General features: G+C 40.0%; 1 protein-coding gene across 1 annotated transcript; it reads right to left on the bottom strand.

Moving 5' to 3' along the window:
* Positions 1-7673: 7673 nt before the first annotated feature.
* LOC109680509 (uncharacterized) lies at positions 7674-9632 on the bottom strand. The gene is made up of 2 exons (XM_020155327.2): positions 9492-9632; positions 7674-8406 (listed from the first exon to the last, which is right to left on the bottom strand). The coding sequence occupies exon 2, from the start codon at positions 8385-8387 to the stop codon at positions 7974-7976; it is 414 nt and encodes a 137-aa protein (XP_020010916.1). The 5' UTR covers positions 8388-8406; positions 9492-9632; the 3' UTR covers positions 7674-7973.
* Positions 9633-15301: the final 5669 nt, after the last annotated feature.

A 15301-nucleotide genomic window follows, 5' to 3' on the forward strand; every position in this document is an offset into this window, starting at 1 on the left:
CAAGAGTTCAATTTCTGGGTCATATGATAGGTTTATTTTAATTTTATTTAAGTTTATTTTATTTGATGGTACTGTCACATCTCCAGAACTTTTGCTTTTTTTAGTCTGTTTTTCAGATAAGGTCTTGTACTTTTTTCAGGCCATTGATCTTTCTACTTTCACCTTCAGAGTAGCTAGAATTAAAGGAATATACCACCATGCCCAGCTTCTTTTTAAGCACAGGGTTTCACCAACTTTTTGCCTGGACTGGCCCCAAACAGTGATCCTCCTATCTCAGCTTTGGCAGTGGCTGGGATTATAGTCCCCCCTTTTAATTTAAAAGAAATTACAAAACTATTTTCTAGAGTGGACTCCACCATTCTCATATGGAATTCATGAGAGACTGGGTTTCCAAATCCTGACTACAATTTCTTTTTATCACTCATTTTTGTTAAATTTAGCCTCTCTGAAAGGCATGTAACCTCATTATCATTTTAATTTAATCTTTGAATGGATAATGAAGTTTGATATTTTTACTGTGTTCATTTGCTATTTGCTTATCTTCTTCAGTGTATTATATTTTTATGTCATTAGCATATTCTCTAATGGGATTGTTTTATTGTTGAATTTTTGAGAGCTTTTTATACATTTCAGTTAGATACATGATTTGGAAATATTTTTTCTCAGTTTATAATTTTTCTTTTATTTCCTTAACAAGGTCTTTTACAGAACAAACATTTTAGTTTGGATGGGGTACAAGTTTATATAAATGTCTGTCTGTCTCTATCTATCTATCTATCTAGCCATCTATTCTTGTCTTAGTCAACTTTCCATTACCTGAGATAATCAATTGAAAAGGAGTAAAAGTTTATTTTAGCTCACAGGTTCAGAGGTTTCAGTCTATATTCTCTCAGTCCTGTTGCTTTGGGCCCGTGGCAGCACAGCATATCATAGCAGAGTACATACAGGAGGAACATCACACCTTGTGGCAGCCTAAAAACAGAGAGAGAGAGGAATGGGTATGGTCACAATATTCTCCTGAGGGCATGCCCCCAATGATCTAACCTCTTTCCTCTAGGCCCCACATCCTAAAAGTTTTGCCAATAGTACCACAGGCTGTTGAGCCAGCCTTGAACACATTGCCTTTGGGAGATAGTCAAGATCCAAACTATAGAAATAGTTTTATATTTTTCGTTTAAGCCCATGATTCATTTTGAGTTACATTTTCTATGATGAGTCATTTTTTTAATTAAAGAAAAAATGGTCTTTTATTCATTGTGCTGCTTTTGCCCTTTTATTACAAATTGGACAAGTTAGTGTGGATTTCAGGGTTTAACACTGTTTCATTCATCCAAGTGCCCAACCTTCCCCCAGTTCTGGCTGCCTTGATTACTGTAGCAGTATAGTGATCCTCAATGTTGGAAAAGTGAATCTTTTAGCAATTGTTTTTCAATTTTTTGGCTATTTTAGGACATTTTCATTTCCATGTGAATTATAAAATAAACTTGTCTTTTGTCCCAAAAAGGCTTGCAGAAATTTTGGCAAGAATTTCATTAAACCTAGGTTAATTTAAGAAGTATTGATATCCTTAATATTTTGAGTCAACTGAAGAAAAAAACATGCTATGTTTTACCAATTAGGTAGCTTTTCAAATGCATTTTTGAGTTTCTGTGTGTTGATTATTGTGTGTTGATCTCATATCCTGTGGCATGCTGAATTTACTTGTAGAATTTAAAAAACAGCTCTTCGGCATTTCTATGTGGAAAATCATATTTTCTACAAACAGAGACTATTTTGCTTCTTTTCTGCCAAATGAACTTTAATGTTAACAGAATATGAGCAATTAGTTAATATGGTTTTGAAATCCTACTTTGCAACTAATTTATAAAAATTATGACTTGCTGAGTTTGATGTAATTATATGTAAAAGCTGCTAAAATAGTTCTCTTTCTCAGATACATCTTCATGAGGCTAGATTTTCATCATATTATCCAACTGAAGCAGCATATTACAACAGATTGAATTTGGAAGAAGGTAAAAAAAACTTCTGATTATTTAAAATGTACAGTATATTATTATTTTTTAGTCATCCTGCAGTGTGATAGTACACTAGAGTTTCTTGCTCCTGTATAACTCCACCTCTCTCTACTTCCCAACCTGTGAGAGATCACCATTATACTTTCAACTTTCATGAAATCAACATTTTTGAGACTGCATTATAGAGCCCATGTAGTATTTGTTTTTTGTGTCTGGCTAATTTCATTTAACACAGTGACCTGCAGCTATAAGAGAGTATGTGAAGCACAAGTTGGATCAACTTATTCATTCTCATCCACTGTAAACGGAAAGTATGAGCCTCGAATTATAAATATTGCTCCAGTCCTTTCAGTCTTCTGATAAGAAGATGAGGAACTGGTTAAAAATCCTGTAATGGTTTTCTTTATTGCTTCTGCTATTGTATTTGTTTATTTTGTTGGTTTATGAAGAGAAATGCAGGAAGGTTAAAGACAGAAAACTAAAGGGAAAATATTGAGAAATATTGTTGTCCTAATATTGCAAACAGTACTCCAAAAGGAGTTGGATCATAGAAAGTGTTTAAGCTTTTAGGGCAGGTAACTTGTTTAGGAGTGTTTCTTATGAGAATTGACATAGATGACAGAAAATTTGGGAGTAATTATAATAATGTTTGCTATTAAAAAAATCTATTTTCTAGTAATTCAGACATTAAAGATATTTGCAAATCAGTATTCATATTCTGAAATAACTGCAAATCAGCAAGTTCTTTTGCTTGGGTAAAGACAGTTGTTTTTATGTTAGTCTGCAATGGATTTACATTTTAATTAATGAAGAAGTATTTAAAAATATATTTTTAAATAAACTTAAATTTAACAAAAATTCAGTCTCTGTCACACTGGCCACATTTCAAGTACTTGATAGTCACATGTATCTGGTGGCTATTGTATGGCATGGCTCTAATGTAGAAAAAATTTTTATATTTCAAGTTGTGCAGGACAATTCTGGAGGTTGGAGTGAAGGATGTGGTGAAGGATGAAGCATTTTCAATGGATTCCTAGAATGCTGCAAGATAACACATTTAGGAAAGAATTCATTCTTTGAGTCTTCCCAAGTACATCATGGATGTAACCTAATGCAGATGTGACCTCTCACCACAGCAGTCTATAAAGAGAACATAATGGGATTCCCCAAAGGAAAACAATCATTTATATTGGTTGTGTCTTAGCTTTGGAATCTTTTGAGTCTTTTCTTGGTTGGGGGAGGGCACTGCAGCTTGAAGACAGACAACCTTTCCCAGAAGAACACATTAGCTGACCCTTTCCAGGTGGATGAGGTAGGTTCTTCAGAGTTGGGCACTAGCTAAGTAGATACAAAATAAATGAGTCTTAACAGTAGTAAGGCGAGCTCTGTGGGGATGTGTAAGGTACTGGCACTTTTGGGTCCTTTTGAGTCTCTAAGCGATAGAGGGGATCATGTGGATACAATTGCAGGTGGTAGCAGGAAAGATTGCACTGCACCTGATTTTACTCAAGCTCAAGAAAGTCTAAAGGAAATGAAGGTGTTAGTAGAAGTATGAGAAATCAATAGTCACAGAATGAGCTGGAAGGTCCTCTAATCTCTGAGGAAAATTCTCCCATAATTTAAATCAGTGATTATGATAATGAATGGATCCCAATTTCTTCTTATATGGCATTTTTTCTTTCAGTAGTTTGTTCTACACTATAAAGATCCTGTCCATTTTTATGCAATCATTCAAAGAAAATTCTCCTTCTATAAAAAAGCAAGTGTTGGTTGAATACAATAAATGACTTTAGCATTCAAATTCTGAATTGTGTTCAGAAGAATGATCATCATATACTTTAAAACTAATATATTCTAGAAAATATGCAGATGCTGTTCTGAGAAAACTGCCCAATCACACACTCTGACATTTGTTATGTGTTTTCTTGAAGAAAGAAAATAGACAGGAGTACCAAGAACTCTGACTCTCTAATATGCATTGAGAATCATTTAAAAGAGTGGCACCTAAGAAGAATAATCATCCATAGGGTCAGGAAGTCCCAGTCACAGAGAAATGGATCTATTAATGCAAGGCTGCACTGCTATTTCTCAAGGAACACACCAGCTGTCTGAAATTCCTAAAAGAATCAAGGTATTGTGCTACATAACTGGGATAAAGACTCAAAACAACAGGCCTTGCTTCAGCTCAGTGGGATCTCCCTAATCAAACAGATCTTGTAAACCAGATACTGTCTTTTCCTTTCAGCAATCATGGAGACTCATGGTCCTACTAGGAAGAGGGAATGTGAGGGTGAGGAAACCAATATGGATTCATGAAAAGAAGCCAAACATGCATTTCTTGACCTGCACAAGGTGAGGTCAGCAACCTGTGTGTAGTTTGCACCCCTAGTTCCTCATACAAACATAGTACCTGCCCTCTGCTGTTGGTTTGGTGAATGGCATTCTACTTACTTCATAGAAGGAGCTCAGACAGGGAGAGCTCCACCCTGGCCAGGAACCCTTATAATCTGAGGTTGCAGGATCAAAGTCAGCAGACTAGACTGGAGTCTTTGTGAGTGTAATAGACCGAATGTTGTTGGGGCATTCACACAAAAAGATTAAGAATTGCACTAGGGGATACAGGCATACAAAAGCAAGAAAGCAGGAAAGGAGGGAGGGAGGGAGGAAAGGGGGAAGAAAGGAAAGAATGAAGGAAGGAAGGAAAGAAGGGAGACTGGTTGACTCCCTTTCACCTTTGGGCTCCTGGCCTGGAAACTGCAGCAGGGCTTCAAGAATGTTGTGAACTTTTTTCCTCTGGCTCCTCAGCATCTTGAATTTCTTTATTTTAAAAAAAATCTGAAGAAGCATTATATATAAATGCTATTTCAATTTATGGAGTGGATATGTTTAAAATATAGAGATATTCAAAGAATTAAATGAACATTTTTTACTTAACAGTCAAACATAGCCACTGTGTGTGTTTTGCTGTATTTACTAACATTTTTGTAGACAAAATGTGGTCATGTGTTACATGCCTCAATATTTTATATGATCTTGATCTTGTCCAAGCATTTTCCATGTGACTAGATGTTATTATACAACCATAGTATATTTCAGCACTTACATACAAAATAACACATTCAATCAATTTTCTCTTTATGGGAGGGGTGAGGATAGGTAAGACACCTAAAAAACTAGCTAGCATTTGTTGCCCTTAATGCAGAGAAACTAAAGCAGATACCTTAAAGCAACTGAGGCCAATAGGAAAAGGGGACCAGGAACTAGAGAAAAGGTTAGATTAAGAAGAATTAACCTAGAAGGTAACACCCACGCACAGGAAATCAATGTGAGTCAATGCCCTGTATAGCTATCCTTATCTCAACCAGCAAAACCCCTTGTTCCTTCCTATTATTGCTTATACTCTCTCTACAACAAAATTAGAGATAAGGGCAAAATAGTTTCTGCTGGGTATTGAGGGGGGGAGCGGGAGGGGGTGGAGTGGGTGGTAAGGGATTGGGTGGGGGCAGGGGGGAGAAATAAACCAAGCCTTGTATGCACATATGAATAATAAAAGAAAAATGAAAAAAAAATTTTTTTCCCTTTATTACTTTTATTGTTGTTGTACTGGGGGTGCATTGTGACATTTACAAAAGTTCTTACAATGTATCATAGTTGAATTCACCTCCTCAATCATTCTCTTTTTTCTTCCCTCCCTCACTCCTGGAACAGTTTCAATAGGTCTTACATATGTATGTTGTGTTCTTACCATCTTTTCTTTTTATATTATATTATATTTTATATATACATATATATATATATATATATATACATATATATATATATATATATATATATATATATATATGTATATATATGTAAAACGTTGAAATGATTGCCCTAGTAATTGTGTTCAGAGATGAATATTTTCCAATGGTGTACAAGGAGGGTGGAGATGTTTAAGAATTTTGATTTAACTCCCAAGCTCCTACCTTTGTTTTTCACCCTTAACAGTTATGAATTGTCCCTCAGAGTCTCCACTCGGAGCCTGCTCTTTCAATGGTAACTGTTCCTAGAGATGCTAGTGACATTTTACATCTTCCCAATGAGCCACAGTTTGAAGTCACCTCACCATGTGTATATCTTACTGATCCAAGTGACATCATTCTCTCCTTCTGCTCTGACAACTACTCATCAACTTGTAAAACCTTGCTAGACATTATTTTGTCTTTTGGTTTCCAAGTGTCTGATCTCTTCCTAAACTTACTTCTTGTGGTTGTACAGCACACAAGTGCTGCCTGTCTCATGCTCCAAAATTCTTGGTTATTATGGGTCATCCATCTTGTTAAGGAATGGTCACTCCTCAGTGATCACTGCAACCCCTCTGAAAATCCCTCATATCCTCTGGAGACAGTTTCCAGATACCCCAGATCTGTTCAACAGAACTTTTGAAAAACATCATGGACAGGGCAGCAGGGACAATGAGAGGCAAGAGTCTGAATATCTGGGCTATGGTATGATTCAAAGGCATGACTTCTGGGTGACCATAAGTGATTATCTTCCTCTTTCTGGATATCCATCTATCTGTTTATCTGGGAAATGAAATGGCTGAACTAGGTACTCTTTAGTCTTCTTTACTCTAACATTTTATATCATAATGCTTTCCCTGGATTTTATGGTGGCTTTTTATATTATATGTATTAATCTTTCTTCAGAAAATTATTAGAAATTTTCTGTTCTCTTCCTTTTTTATTTGATGTATTTTTTTGTTTTATTTAGTGAAGTAGTATGCATATGTGTATATGTGTGTGTGTGTGTGTGAGAGAGAGAGAGAGTGAGGAGAGAAAGAGAGAGGAGAGAGACTGAGAGAGATACAGAGAGAGAGAGAGAGAGACAGAGAGCTGAGTGTAATTTTGTGAGAGCGTATGTTTGTCAGGGGAGCGGGTAAGGATCGTATCTCTTAAGGTTCACCTGCACCAGAAACATGGATTCTACTCTTCTGACCACAACTTCAGATATCTTCACCGTGGCCACCCAATTTTAAAAGAAGTCTAAGATGATAAAGTCAGTGTGATGTGTGTTGTGTGATTTGGGAGAACAAAGTGTGAGGAAATGTGTGTGTGTGTGTGTGTGTGTGTATCAATGCCTGTGTACTGAAATCTATCCCTGTGTGTAAGTACATCAGTAGAAATGGGTTTGAGGAGGTTAATGTGAGTGTTTAAGTGTTTGGCTCCATGCATTGGTAACATCGAAAAGGAAAGATGAATAAAGACCAAATAATCAGGTTGGAATATATACAAGCACTATTTTGTTGGAATACTTTTTTTAAAAAAAATGAATCAACTGAACAGAATAAGGATAATTTGGGAGTCAGAGATGGCTTGAAACAGATACCATGAAACCTTGGATGTGACTCACTCAGGTGAAAAAAGAAACCCCTGTTCTTGCTGTGGCTGTCTAAACTCTGGATGGCCTTGGACACTCTCCCATTGTCAGCCCAGGAGTGTCCTGTATGTACAACAGCAACACACACACACACACACACACACACACATGTTGTGCGTGTCAGTATCAGGGCACTTCTGTTCATATACCTCATGACCAGCATTTACTGTACTAGCTCCTGCTTCATTCTGAGAGAAGTGTAGTTGAATTAACCAATGACAAATGCACAGCCAGGTGTGGAGTTAAAAGGATTTAATGGGAGATTCACTTGTTCCCTCTCCAAATCCCTCTTCAGAGGAACCCTGACCACAGGGAGACTATTTCACTCAGTAAGACTTTTGTCCATATTCAGAGGTTCAGGAACCCACTAGAGTGTGAAGGACATCTTCTTAGCAGATACAAAGAGAGAGGGATTATGACTCAGGGTCACAGCTGGTTAATTGTAAGGCCAACAGACGAATGGAACTCATAAGCCGAATAGGAAAGGAGGTTCGGCACCTGGTGATCATCTCCTCAAGGGCATGGCTGTGGACTACATTACTTCTGCTTTGTCTTCTGCTGAGCTGGTGCTGGAGTGACCGTTGATGGGCAGGGCTCAGGTACCTTTGGCTGGCAGGGTTGGGGCACCTTGGACTGGCAGGGCTCAGGCACCTTAGGATGGCAGGGTTCAGGCACCTTGGGCTGGCAGGGCTCAGGTACCTTGGGCTGGCAGGGCTCAGGCACCTTAGGATGGCAGGGCTCAGGTACCTTGGGCTGGCAGGGCTCAGGCACCTTGGGCTGGCAGGGCTCAGGTACCTTGGGCTGGCAGGGCTCAGGAACAACAGTATTGCAGGGCTCCTTGGTTTTGGGGACACATGTTTCCTGGGGAGGAGGCTGGCAAGGCTGTTTCACTTGATGCTGCTGCAGCTGAGGGGGTACAGTGCAGGGCTGCTTTTGCTGCTGGGAGCTCATGGTTCAACAGTGACTGGTTCTAGAGACAGAAAAGCTGACTCAATGATCCAATGAAAAAGAGAAGAAGCTAAGTTCAATTCCGATTAGATTTCTTTTCAGGCTCCTCTAAGAGAGGAGGGACCTCTCTTCCCCTCTTACTGACTCCCACATTTGAAAACAAAAATGTTGTGATCATTTCTGGGCCTTTTTAAGAGGAGGAGTTTAAAGGTAGTTTGTTCTGCTCCATTTCACTGGGATTCTTTCCTTGGGATTCTTTCCTTAGCATTCTTTATTCTCCAGAAATGTCATATCCCTCATTGAAAATGCCCCAAGAAAGTCGGCTTCTGGGAGTTATGCAAGCCAATATGTCAGGACTTTTAGAAATTGGCATCACAAAAGTGATTGCAGTCCTCCATTCCTAGATTCACACAGAATACTGTGGACTTCCAGAATGGGTCTAATTAATTCATCCTCCTAGGGCTTTGCTTCTGGCCTGTGTTCACACAGTTTCCTCTAAAATGCTTTCTTTTCCCATCTCTGCTTGTCAAATATTCCTCCATCATAACTCACATTACATGCTACAACTAAAAAGATCTTCTTGAACAATGCCCACCAAATCACATAGCCCTTCCCTGCCCCTGTTCCTTACACCAACCACTATCTCTCCTTCATTTCATCTCTTTGTGTACATGTATTACCATCCCTGCTAGGTTGTAAGTTTGATAACTTCCATAATGGACTGATTTATCTTAAGTACCTAGCACACTGCTCTAAATACATCCATCTAATTAATTAATCCATCTAATTAATTAAAATTTTCAGTAAGGATCATATCAAAGAGAACTGGGGCATTGCTGAGAGTTCTCTGGACCTAAGCCTTATCCCTTATTCTACTATGAACTTCCTGTGGACATTTGAATAGATTCTTCCCTTTCCCTGACCCCAGGTTCCATGTCCAGTTAGGTGGCAGAATTAACTATCTCTAAGTTTCCTTCAGACCCAAAGTGATTCCAGTATTCATTAGATAATACCCTGCATCAACTTTCTTATACACATTTGCCTTGTGCAGTTTCCAATAATGAAAAATAAACAAGAATTTCAAATCAGTTGCAATTGGAGACTCACCTGGTGCACACAGAAGAAAGGATTGCCTGGTTGCTTGGGTCTGGTGTGAAGGCAATGCCCAGGTGGCTTTTATAAGATGAACAGCTCCAGGAAATAGACTTGTCCTAGCCACTCTGTTTTCATTTCTACCTGTCATACATGACTCACCCTACTCCCCTCCATCACCCTTTGACTCAGCTTTTATGATGAAAATCACTCAGCTGATATAATGACACTGGCAATCTGACAATGATGTCACCTGGGTTCCACTGCCACCCTCCCCATCAGACCCAGGTGTCATGCCTGTGGTGGGGGAAAGATGAGCAACAGGCTTCTGGAGGGTTTAATGAGTTAGCCCTCAAGGAAGTCTGAGTCCTCCTGTACCCCTGCCACCTGTTATCTTTCTTATGGTAATGGTTGCTCCCATGTTCTGTGGGATAGAATACTCATAGGCACATGAAGGGAAGGGAAGAAGAGGAGCTGAAGTGGATACTCACTATCTTTTAGTGAAGGTGGATGCTAGAGATGGAACTGACTGATTATAGACTCCTAATTGGTGGATTTAAGACTTTAGTATCTATTTCACACATCTTTCTCCCAACTCCACAAAACTATACACACTTAGAATTATTCATTTTTCACCCCCCAGCCCTACCCCCCTGACTGATTGCTAATCTGGGCAAACCTGCTTTGTTTTTACAAACCACACCTTTACCCCTTTGCTTCTGAGATTTTCAATGGCTAATCTGTCTTCTTAGGTAATGTTTTCTCTCTGCTTCAGGCAGCCAGTTGGCTGTGGTCTTTTCCTCCTTCCTAACACAACTGTATTTTGTTTCCCACCAGAAAATCTGGAAGCCTTTATCAGCTACCTTCACTTCATCCATGGAGTCCTCAATGATGAACCTTCTGCCCTCTCTTTCCAACTTTGGCTTTCATCCCTAACACCTGGAGATTCTGCTGGCTACAGGGTTTTCCTGTCTTCTGACTTTTTGTCCCTGGGAGTGCTCTCAAGGGTCGGAGCTGTGCCTGCTCAAACCAACCAGGTTTCCATGTTTCCTCTTCATGAAACAAATATTAATGGAGTATCTAATGTATGCCAGTCATGTCTGTCATTCTAGGAGCTATCTGAGATGAATCTCATTTTCTCAGACAGACAGGGGGCTATTTGGTTTAATGGAGCTCAGAGAATCTTTAATCCACATTTCTGAAGAGATGATTGGGGATTTAGACCATAAGAGGAGTAACAACTCACCCAAGGCCAAGCAACAAACCCTAAGGGGAAAACAAGGGCTACATGGAAATCCCACCTCTCCTTTGTTTTAATCCCTCTATTCCCCATGGGGGAACTAAATCCAGGGAGAAAACCAGGAAGGAAAGGTGGAAAGAGGAACTTAGACTTTCAGTATATTCAGTGGGGGGTTTGAGGGGGGAGTGAGTGGCAACATGAGAGGACAGAAAAAACCCAGCCTTATGGAGGAGCCCTTAATCATTGCTAGAATGAGTCCCCTTAAATAGGAATATAAAGGAATATAATGTTGCCATGGGAACTTTGTATTATATCAAGTGGCCCTGGGAATAAACAGTCAGTATTTCTATCTCTGCTAAAAGTACAAGAGGGCATGAATTAGCAGAGGCATAAATATGTACTCAGTTCAGTATGAGAAATCTGGAATAAAGACCATTAAATCCAATATCTGAGAACAATTTCCTCTTAACAACATAACATGAAACTGAGGTCACTGATATAGAGCTGCATTCCAAACACAGTTTATTAATAGGTGTCTCCTTAAAACTCAGGCGTGTAGATGGCTCCTCTTTTCCATCATACCTCCCTACCCTCTCCACCTAAATGTTTATGGAGCACTTTCTGGCTTCACAGATGGGTTACCTCCCATGAACTGGAGTCCAGATTAGCCTCCCACTGTGTGGCAATAGCATTGGTTTGCATTCATTCAAACACTGTGTGTGGTAGCTGCTCCATAACTGGTGATTATAGACTGCTTGACTGATTGAATGAATGAATGAATGAATGGGGGAAGGAGGGAGGGAGGGAGGGAATGACATTATTTGCAGAAAGAGGCTTGAGAGACTTCTCCAATTACTGTTGAAAAGTCCCTTGTAAGTAGAGCATTCCCTTGGGATGGGTCTTTTAGGATGAGCTGAGAAGAGGGTTAAGGACCCACCAAAGTACAGATGATGCTTCTGCTGCCTTACCCATCCACCTGCTTCATCTCCAGCCAATGCCACCACCACACCTGAGGCCCTGGTCTCTCGCCTCACTTCAGTCTATTCTAGGTGGCTCTAGGTCCCTCTCTTCACTAAATCCCCTTCTCCGTCCCCCTTCTTAATGGCTGGAGCTCCAGCTGGAACTTGCTGCCACCTTGGTGGAAGTCTCAACCCAAGAGGGGGCTGCCTCTTCTCCTCTGTGTCCCAGTGCTACCCACATTGTCTCAGGTCCTGAGAGATCTGAGCTCAGCTCTGAAGCTGTGCTACTCCCTTGCTTTCCCTGGACATGAAGGAATCTCTTCCTCTGGGTACCTGCCCTGGCTGAACTCTCTTGCTGCCTCAGCCTGTGCTTGCTTCACCCCAAGGGTGCATTGGCTTCAATATCTGGTTCTTTCACATGACCCAGCATTGTTCTCTCCATTTGTGTATCTCATGCCTACTCAGGGGCTTGTGTTGAGGTTCTGGTGCCCCTTGAAGACTTAGTTTTTTCACCACCAGGAATAGGTTAGCTATTGAATAAGGCCTCACAAACTCCCACAAAAACAAAGGAAAATTGGGTGACTTTTGATGCTAGATACATATCTCGTCATCCTCAGTCTTACCTGAATGTCCTGACTCAGGGCCCAGGAAGCTGCTGTTCTTCCCATGTTGAAAATTGGCACTTTTGTCCCAGCAACTGGATCCTCCACTAACTCTGAGCAATTCCTCTGTGTCACTCCCCTTTCACAAAGAGGAATGTATTGATGGCCTTTAGCCTATTCCATGGTCAAGCTTTTCCTTCCTCTTCACTTCTCCAAGGCCCAAACTTTGCATAGAAGGTCATGCAGTATTCAAATTTCAGTCCTTTCCCCACGGGAGTGTGTATTCAAAGACTTGTGTAGTTTTCAGCAAACTTTATTTTCTCCTATTCTTTGTCCACACAGAGAAGCCAGAGAGACCAGAGTATTGGCTACTTAATTCAGGTCATGATGTGTTTTTTAAAAGGTTTCCATAATACACAGGTCCCTTGTATGAGAAAGAGCAGGGAAAGAAGGAAGAAACCCCAGATCTCAGATGTTAGGAGTTTCCTGAACACTTTGGTTGAACAGGTAAGGGAAACTAAGTTTGCTGATAGGGGTGCAGAGGTGAGTAGAGAATGAGAACTCATAGCAGCAGGAGGCCTCTGCCCAGCGCCTTATCCTGGAGAAGGGGAAGAAGCTGGTGGGGGGAAGGGACCTGTTTTCAGGCTCCACAGCTTTTTTAGCAGCAGAATCAGACCAAAATCTAGAGTACACGATACTCCCCCCTGCTGTCTCCCTAACAACAGAATTGACCTTTACTCTCCTTTTTCTTTCTATCCCTGAAGGGTTGCATAAAAAATTTTAAATTTAAACTTTTTTTCTTTTTTCTCTCTCTTTCTTTCTCTCTGTGAGGGCACACATCTTTTTTCAGTGGAATAACATTTTTGGCATTTGTGATTGTTTTATCCCCCATTATTTATTTATATGTTTCTTACTGAATTTTCAGGTTTCCATGTTTATTAAATTATGTCTCAACTTATTGAACAGTGATAATGACTGCACAGTCCATGCTTTCATGAGTAGGGGCAGAGGAGCTGGTTAATGTTACTGGTGGTCATGCCATGACTTGGGCATGCCTTAATTAAGGAAACTGAGGCAGAAAAATGAGTAACTCCCCACGAGTTCATGAAGTCCTGACGTGCCATGGTACAGTCCCTTAACAACTATGTGCATGGATTCTCAATACTAGTGGGGAATTCTGTAAGCTAGAGGGCTATTCTTGGAAGAGACGCTCTCTGTGTCCTGACCTGCTCACACATTTTCCCTACACAACTGCTATCATTTGTTCATGATAGAAATTCTCTGGGTATGGATGATTGAAAGATATAGAGACTCTACAAGGCATTGAAATCTGGAACTATCCAGACTGATATGTTCTCCTTTCCATCACTCATTGCTTCTTAGTATTAAGAGAGCAGGGGGAAAAGCACTTGGTTAAAGATTTTCTGCAGAGAACCCTGTAGGAACTGGCTACTGGTTTTGTAGAGGTTGGTCCCTTCTCTGGTTGCCTGCTTTGTCCCTTGTGCTCCTCTGAAAGCAAGCTCTACCAAAGTGCAGAACAACCATGATAGACTATGGGTTTGAAAATGTTTCAGGAAGCCTGGTTTCCTGCCTTGACTCTGTTCCTTACTACTTATATGTGTGATATCAAAAAAGTTTCTTAATAATAATAATATCTATCATTAGCTTGACCCTGATCCTCCCAAGAACAGTTCAAGGAACAGATCACAAATCCATTCTATAGATGAAAAAGCTAAAGTACAAAAACCAAGTCACTTGCCAAGTTTGTAAGCAAATAGTTGATAGAGTCAAGATGCAAATTCTGCACTGTGGCTCTGAGGCTTTTGTGAATCTCATTTATCTTACCTGTAACTTAGGAATGATAATATTTGCTCTCAGAGCTGTTATTAAATGAGATTACATATTCAAAACAAGTAGTACAGTGACTAGAATGTAATGGATGGGCAATAGATATAAGGTGCACTTCTCATTAGGGTCGGAATTACATCTGTTATTAGCAGCTCATCTGAAGTGACTCAGAAAATTCCATCATTTGCTTCATTTTTGAAGCAGTCAGTCACTCATTTAACACACATTTGCTGAATGACAGTTAAATGCTAAGTATGAGATCTTAGCTTTGTGAAGTCTTGCGGGGAGATAGGCACCATTCTATGAGTTTCTGGAACCCAGTTCTCATTAGTGAGCAGTGTTTCCACAATTGCTTAAGCATAATAATTACTTGGAATTTTTTTAAAAGGACAGCTACAATCTCTTCATCCTGATGAAATAGACATAGTTAGGAGAAGGGTTTATTAGCCTTACTATAATTCTAAAGTGTGGTTTTCATGATTAAACAAGTTGGGCAAATCCAAACACAATGACTTTCTCACCTTGATTGAATTAACATTATCTGATATCATTAAAAATGTACATGTCTGACCTCATTACACAGTCTTACTTAATCTTATGTTTAAAGCTCCCAGCTAAATCTAGGGTTGAAAATCACTGCCCTAAAGAAATATCAGCTTCTGGTACCTGAATCCAATAGGAGAGTCCTCATCGTATGAACTACTCCAGGTGGCAAGAGGTACAGGTGGGTGTTAATGTGCCAGCGCAGATGTTGATGTTGAAGCAACCAGATTCTGATGAATGTGGGTGTTTGGCCTGAGGATATTGGGAGTCTTGTGACACAATTAAGTCTCATCCAAGGAAGGCTAGGTACTTCCACACACCCGTATTCCTCACTCTCCCTTCAGGGAATCATTGAAGGACAGGCTCAGGCTGGTTTGGCAGGGCTGGGCCTAGAGACAGTAACTTGGGGACAGGAAATGATTCTGAACACCATCATGTGCATTGTATGGAGACTTTCTGTGGGTTAAAGACCCATACTTCCCACCTCAAAAAAGCTTCTGGCAGCACTAAATTATGACCTTTGGAGTCCCAAAGTACTAGTAAAGTATTATTTTCTGCTATTGAAATACAAAAACTTTCCCTCTACCTCTTAGACTCAATAGTGGGGGCCTGCAAATTTAACTGACAAAAGAC

This window comes from Castor canadensis, chromosome 11, assembly GCF_047511655.1.
Source record: "Castor canadensis chromosome 11, mCasCan1.hap1v2, whole genome shotgun sequence".
Taxonomy (NCBI): Eukaryota; Metazoa; Chordata; class Mammalia; order Rodentia; family Castoridae; genus Castor; species Castor canadensis.

What these genes read in the sequence shown, in the direction of transcription:
- LOC109680509 (XM_020155327.2), bottom strand. Translation starts at nt 8,387, where the DNA reads ATGAGCTCCCAGCAGCAAAAGCAGCCCTGCACTGTACCCCCTCAGCTG.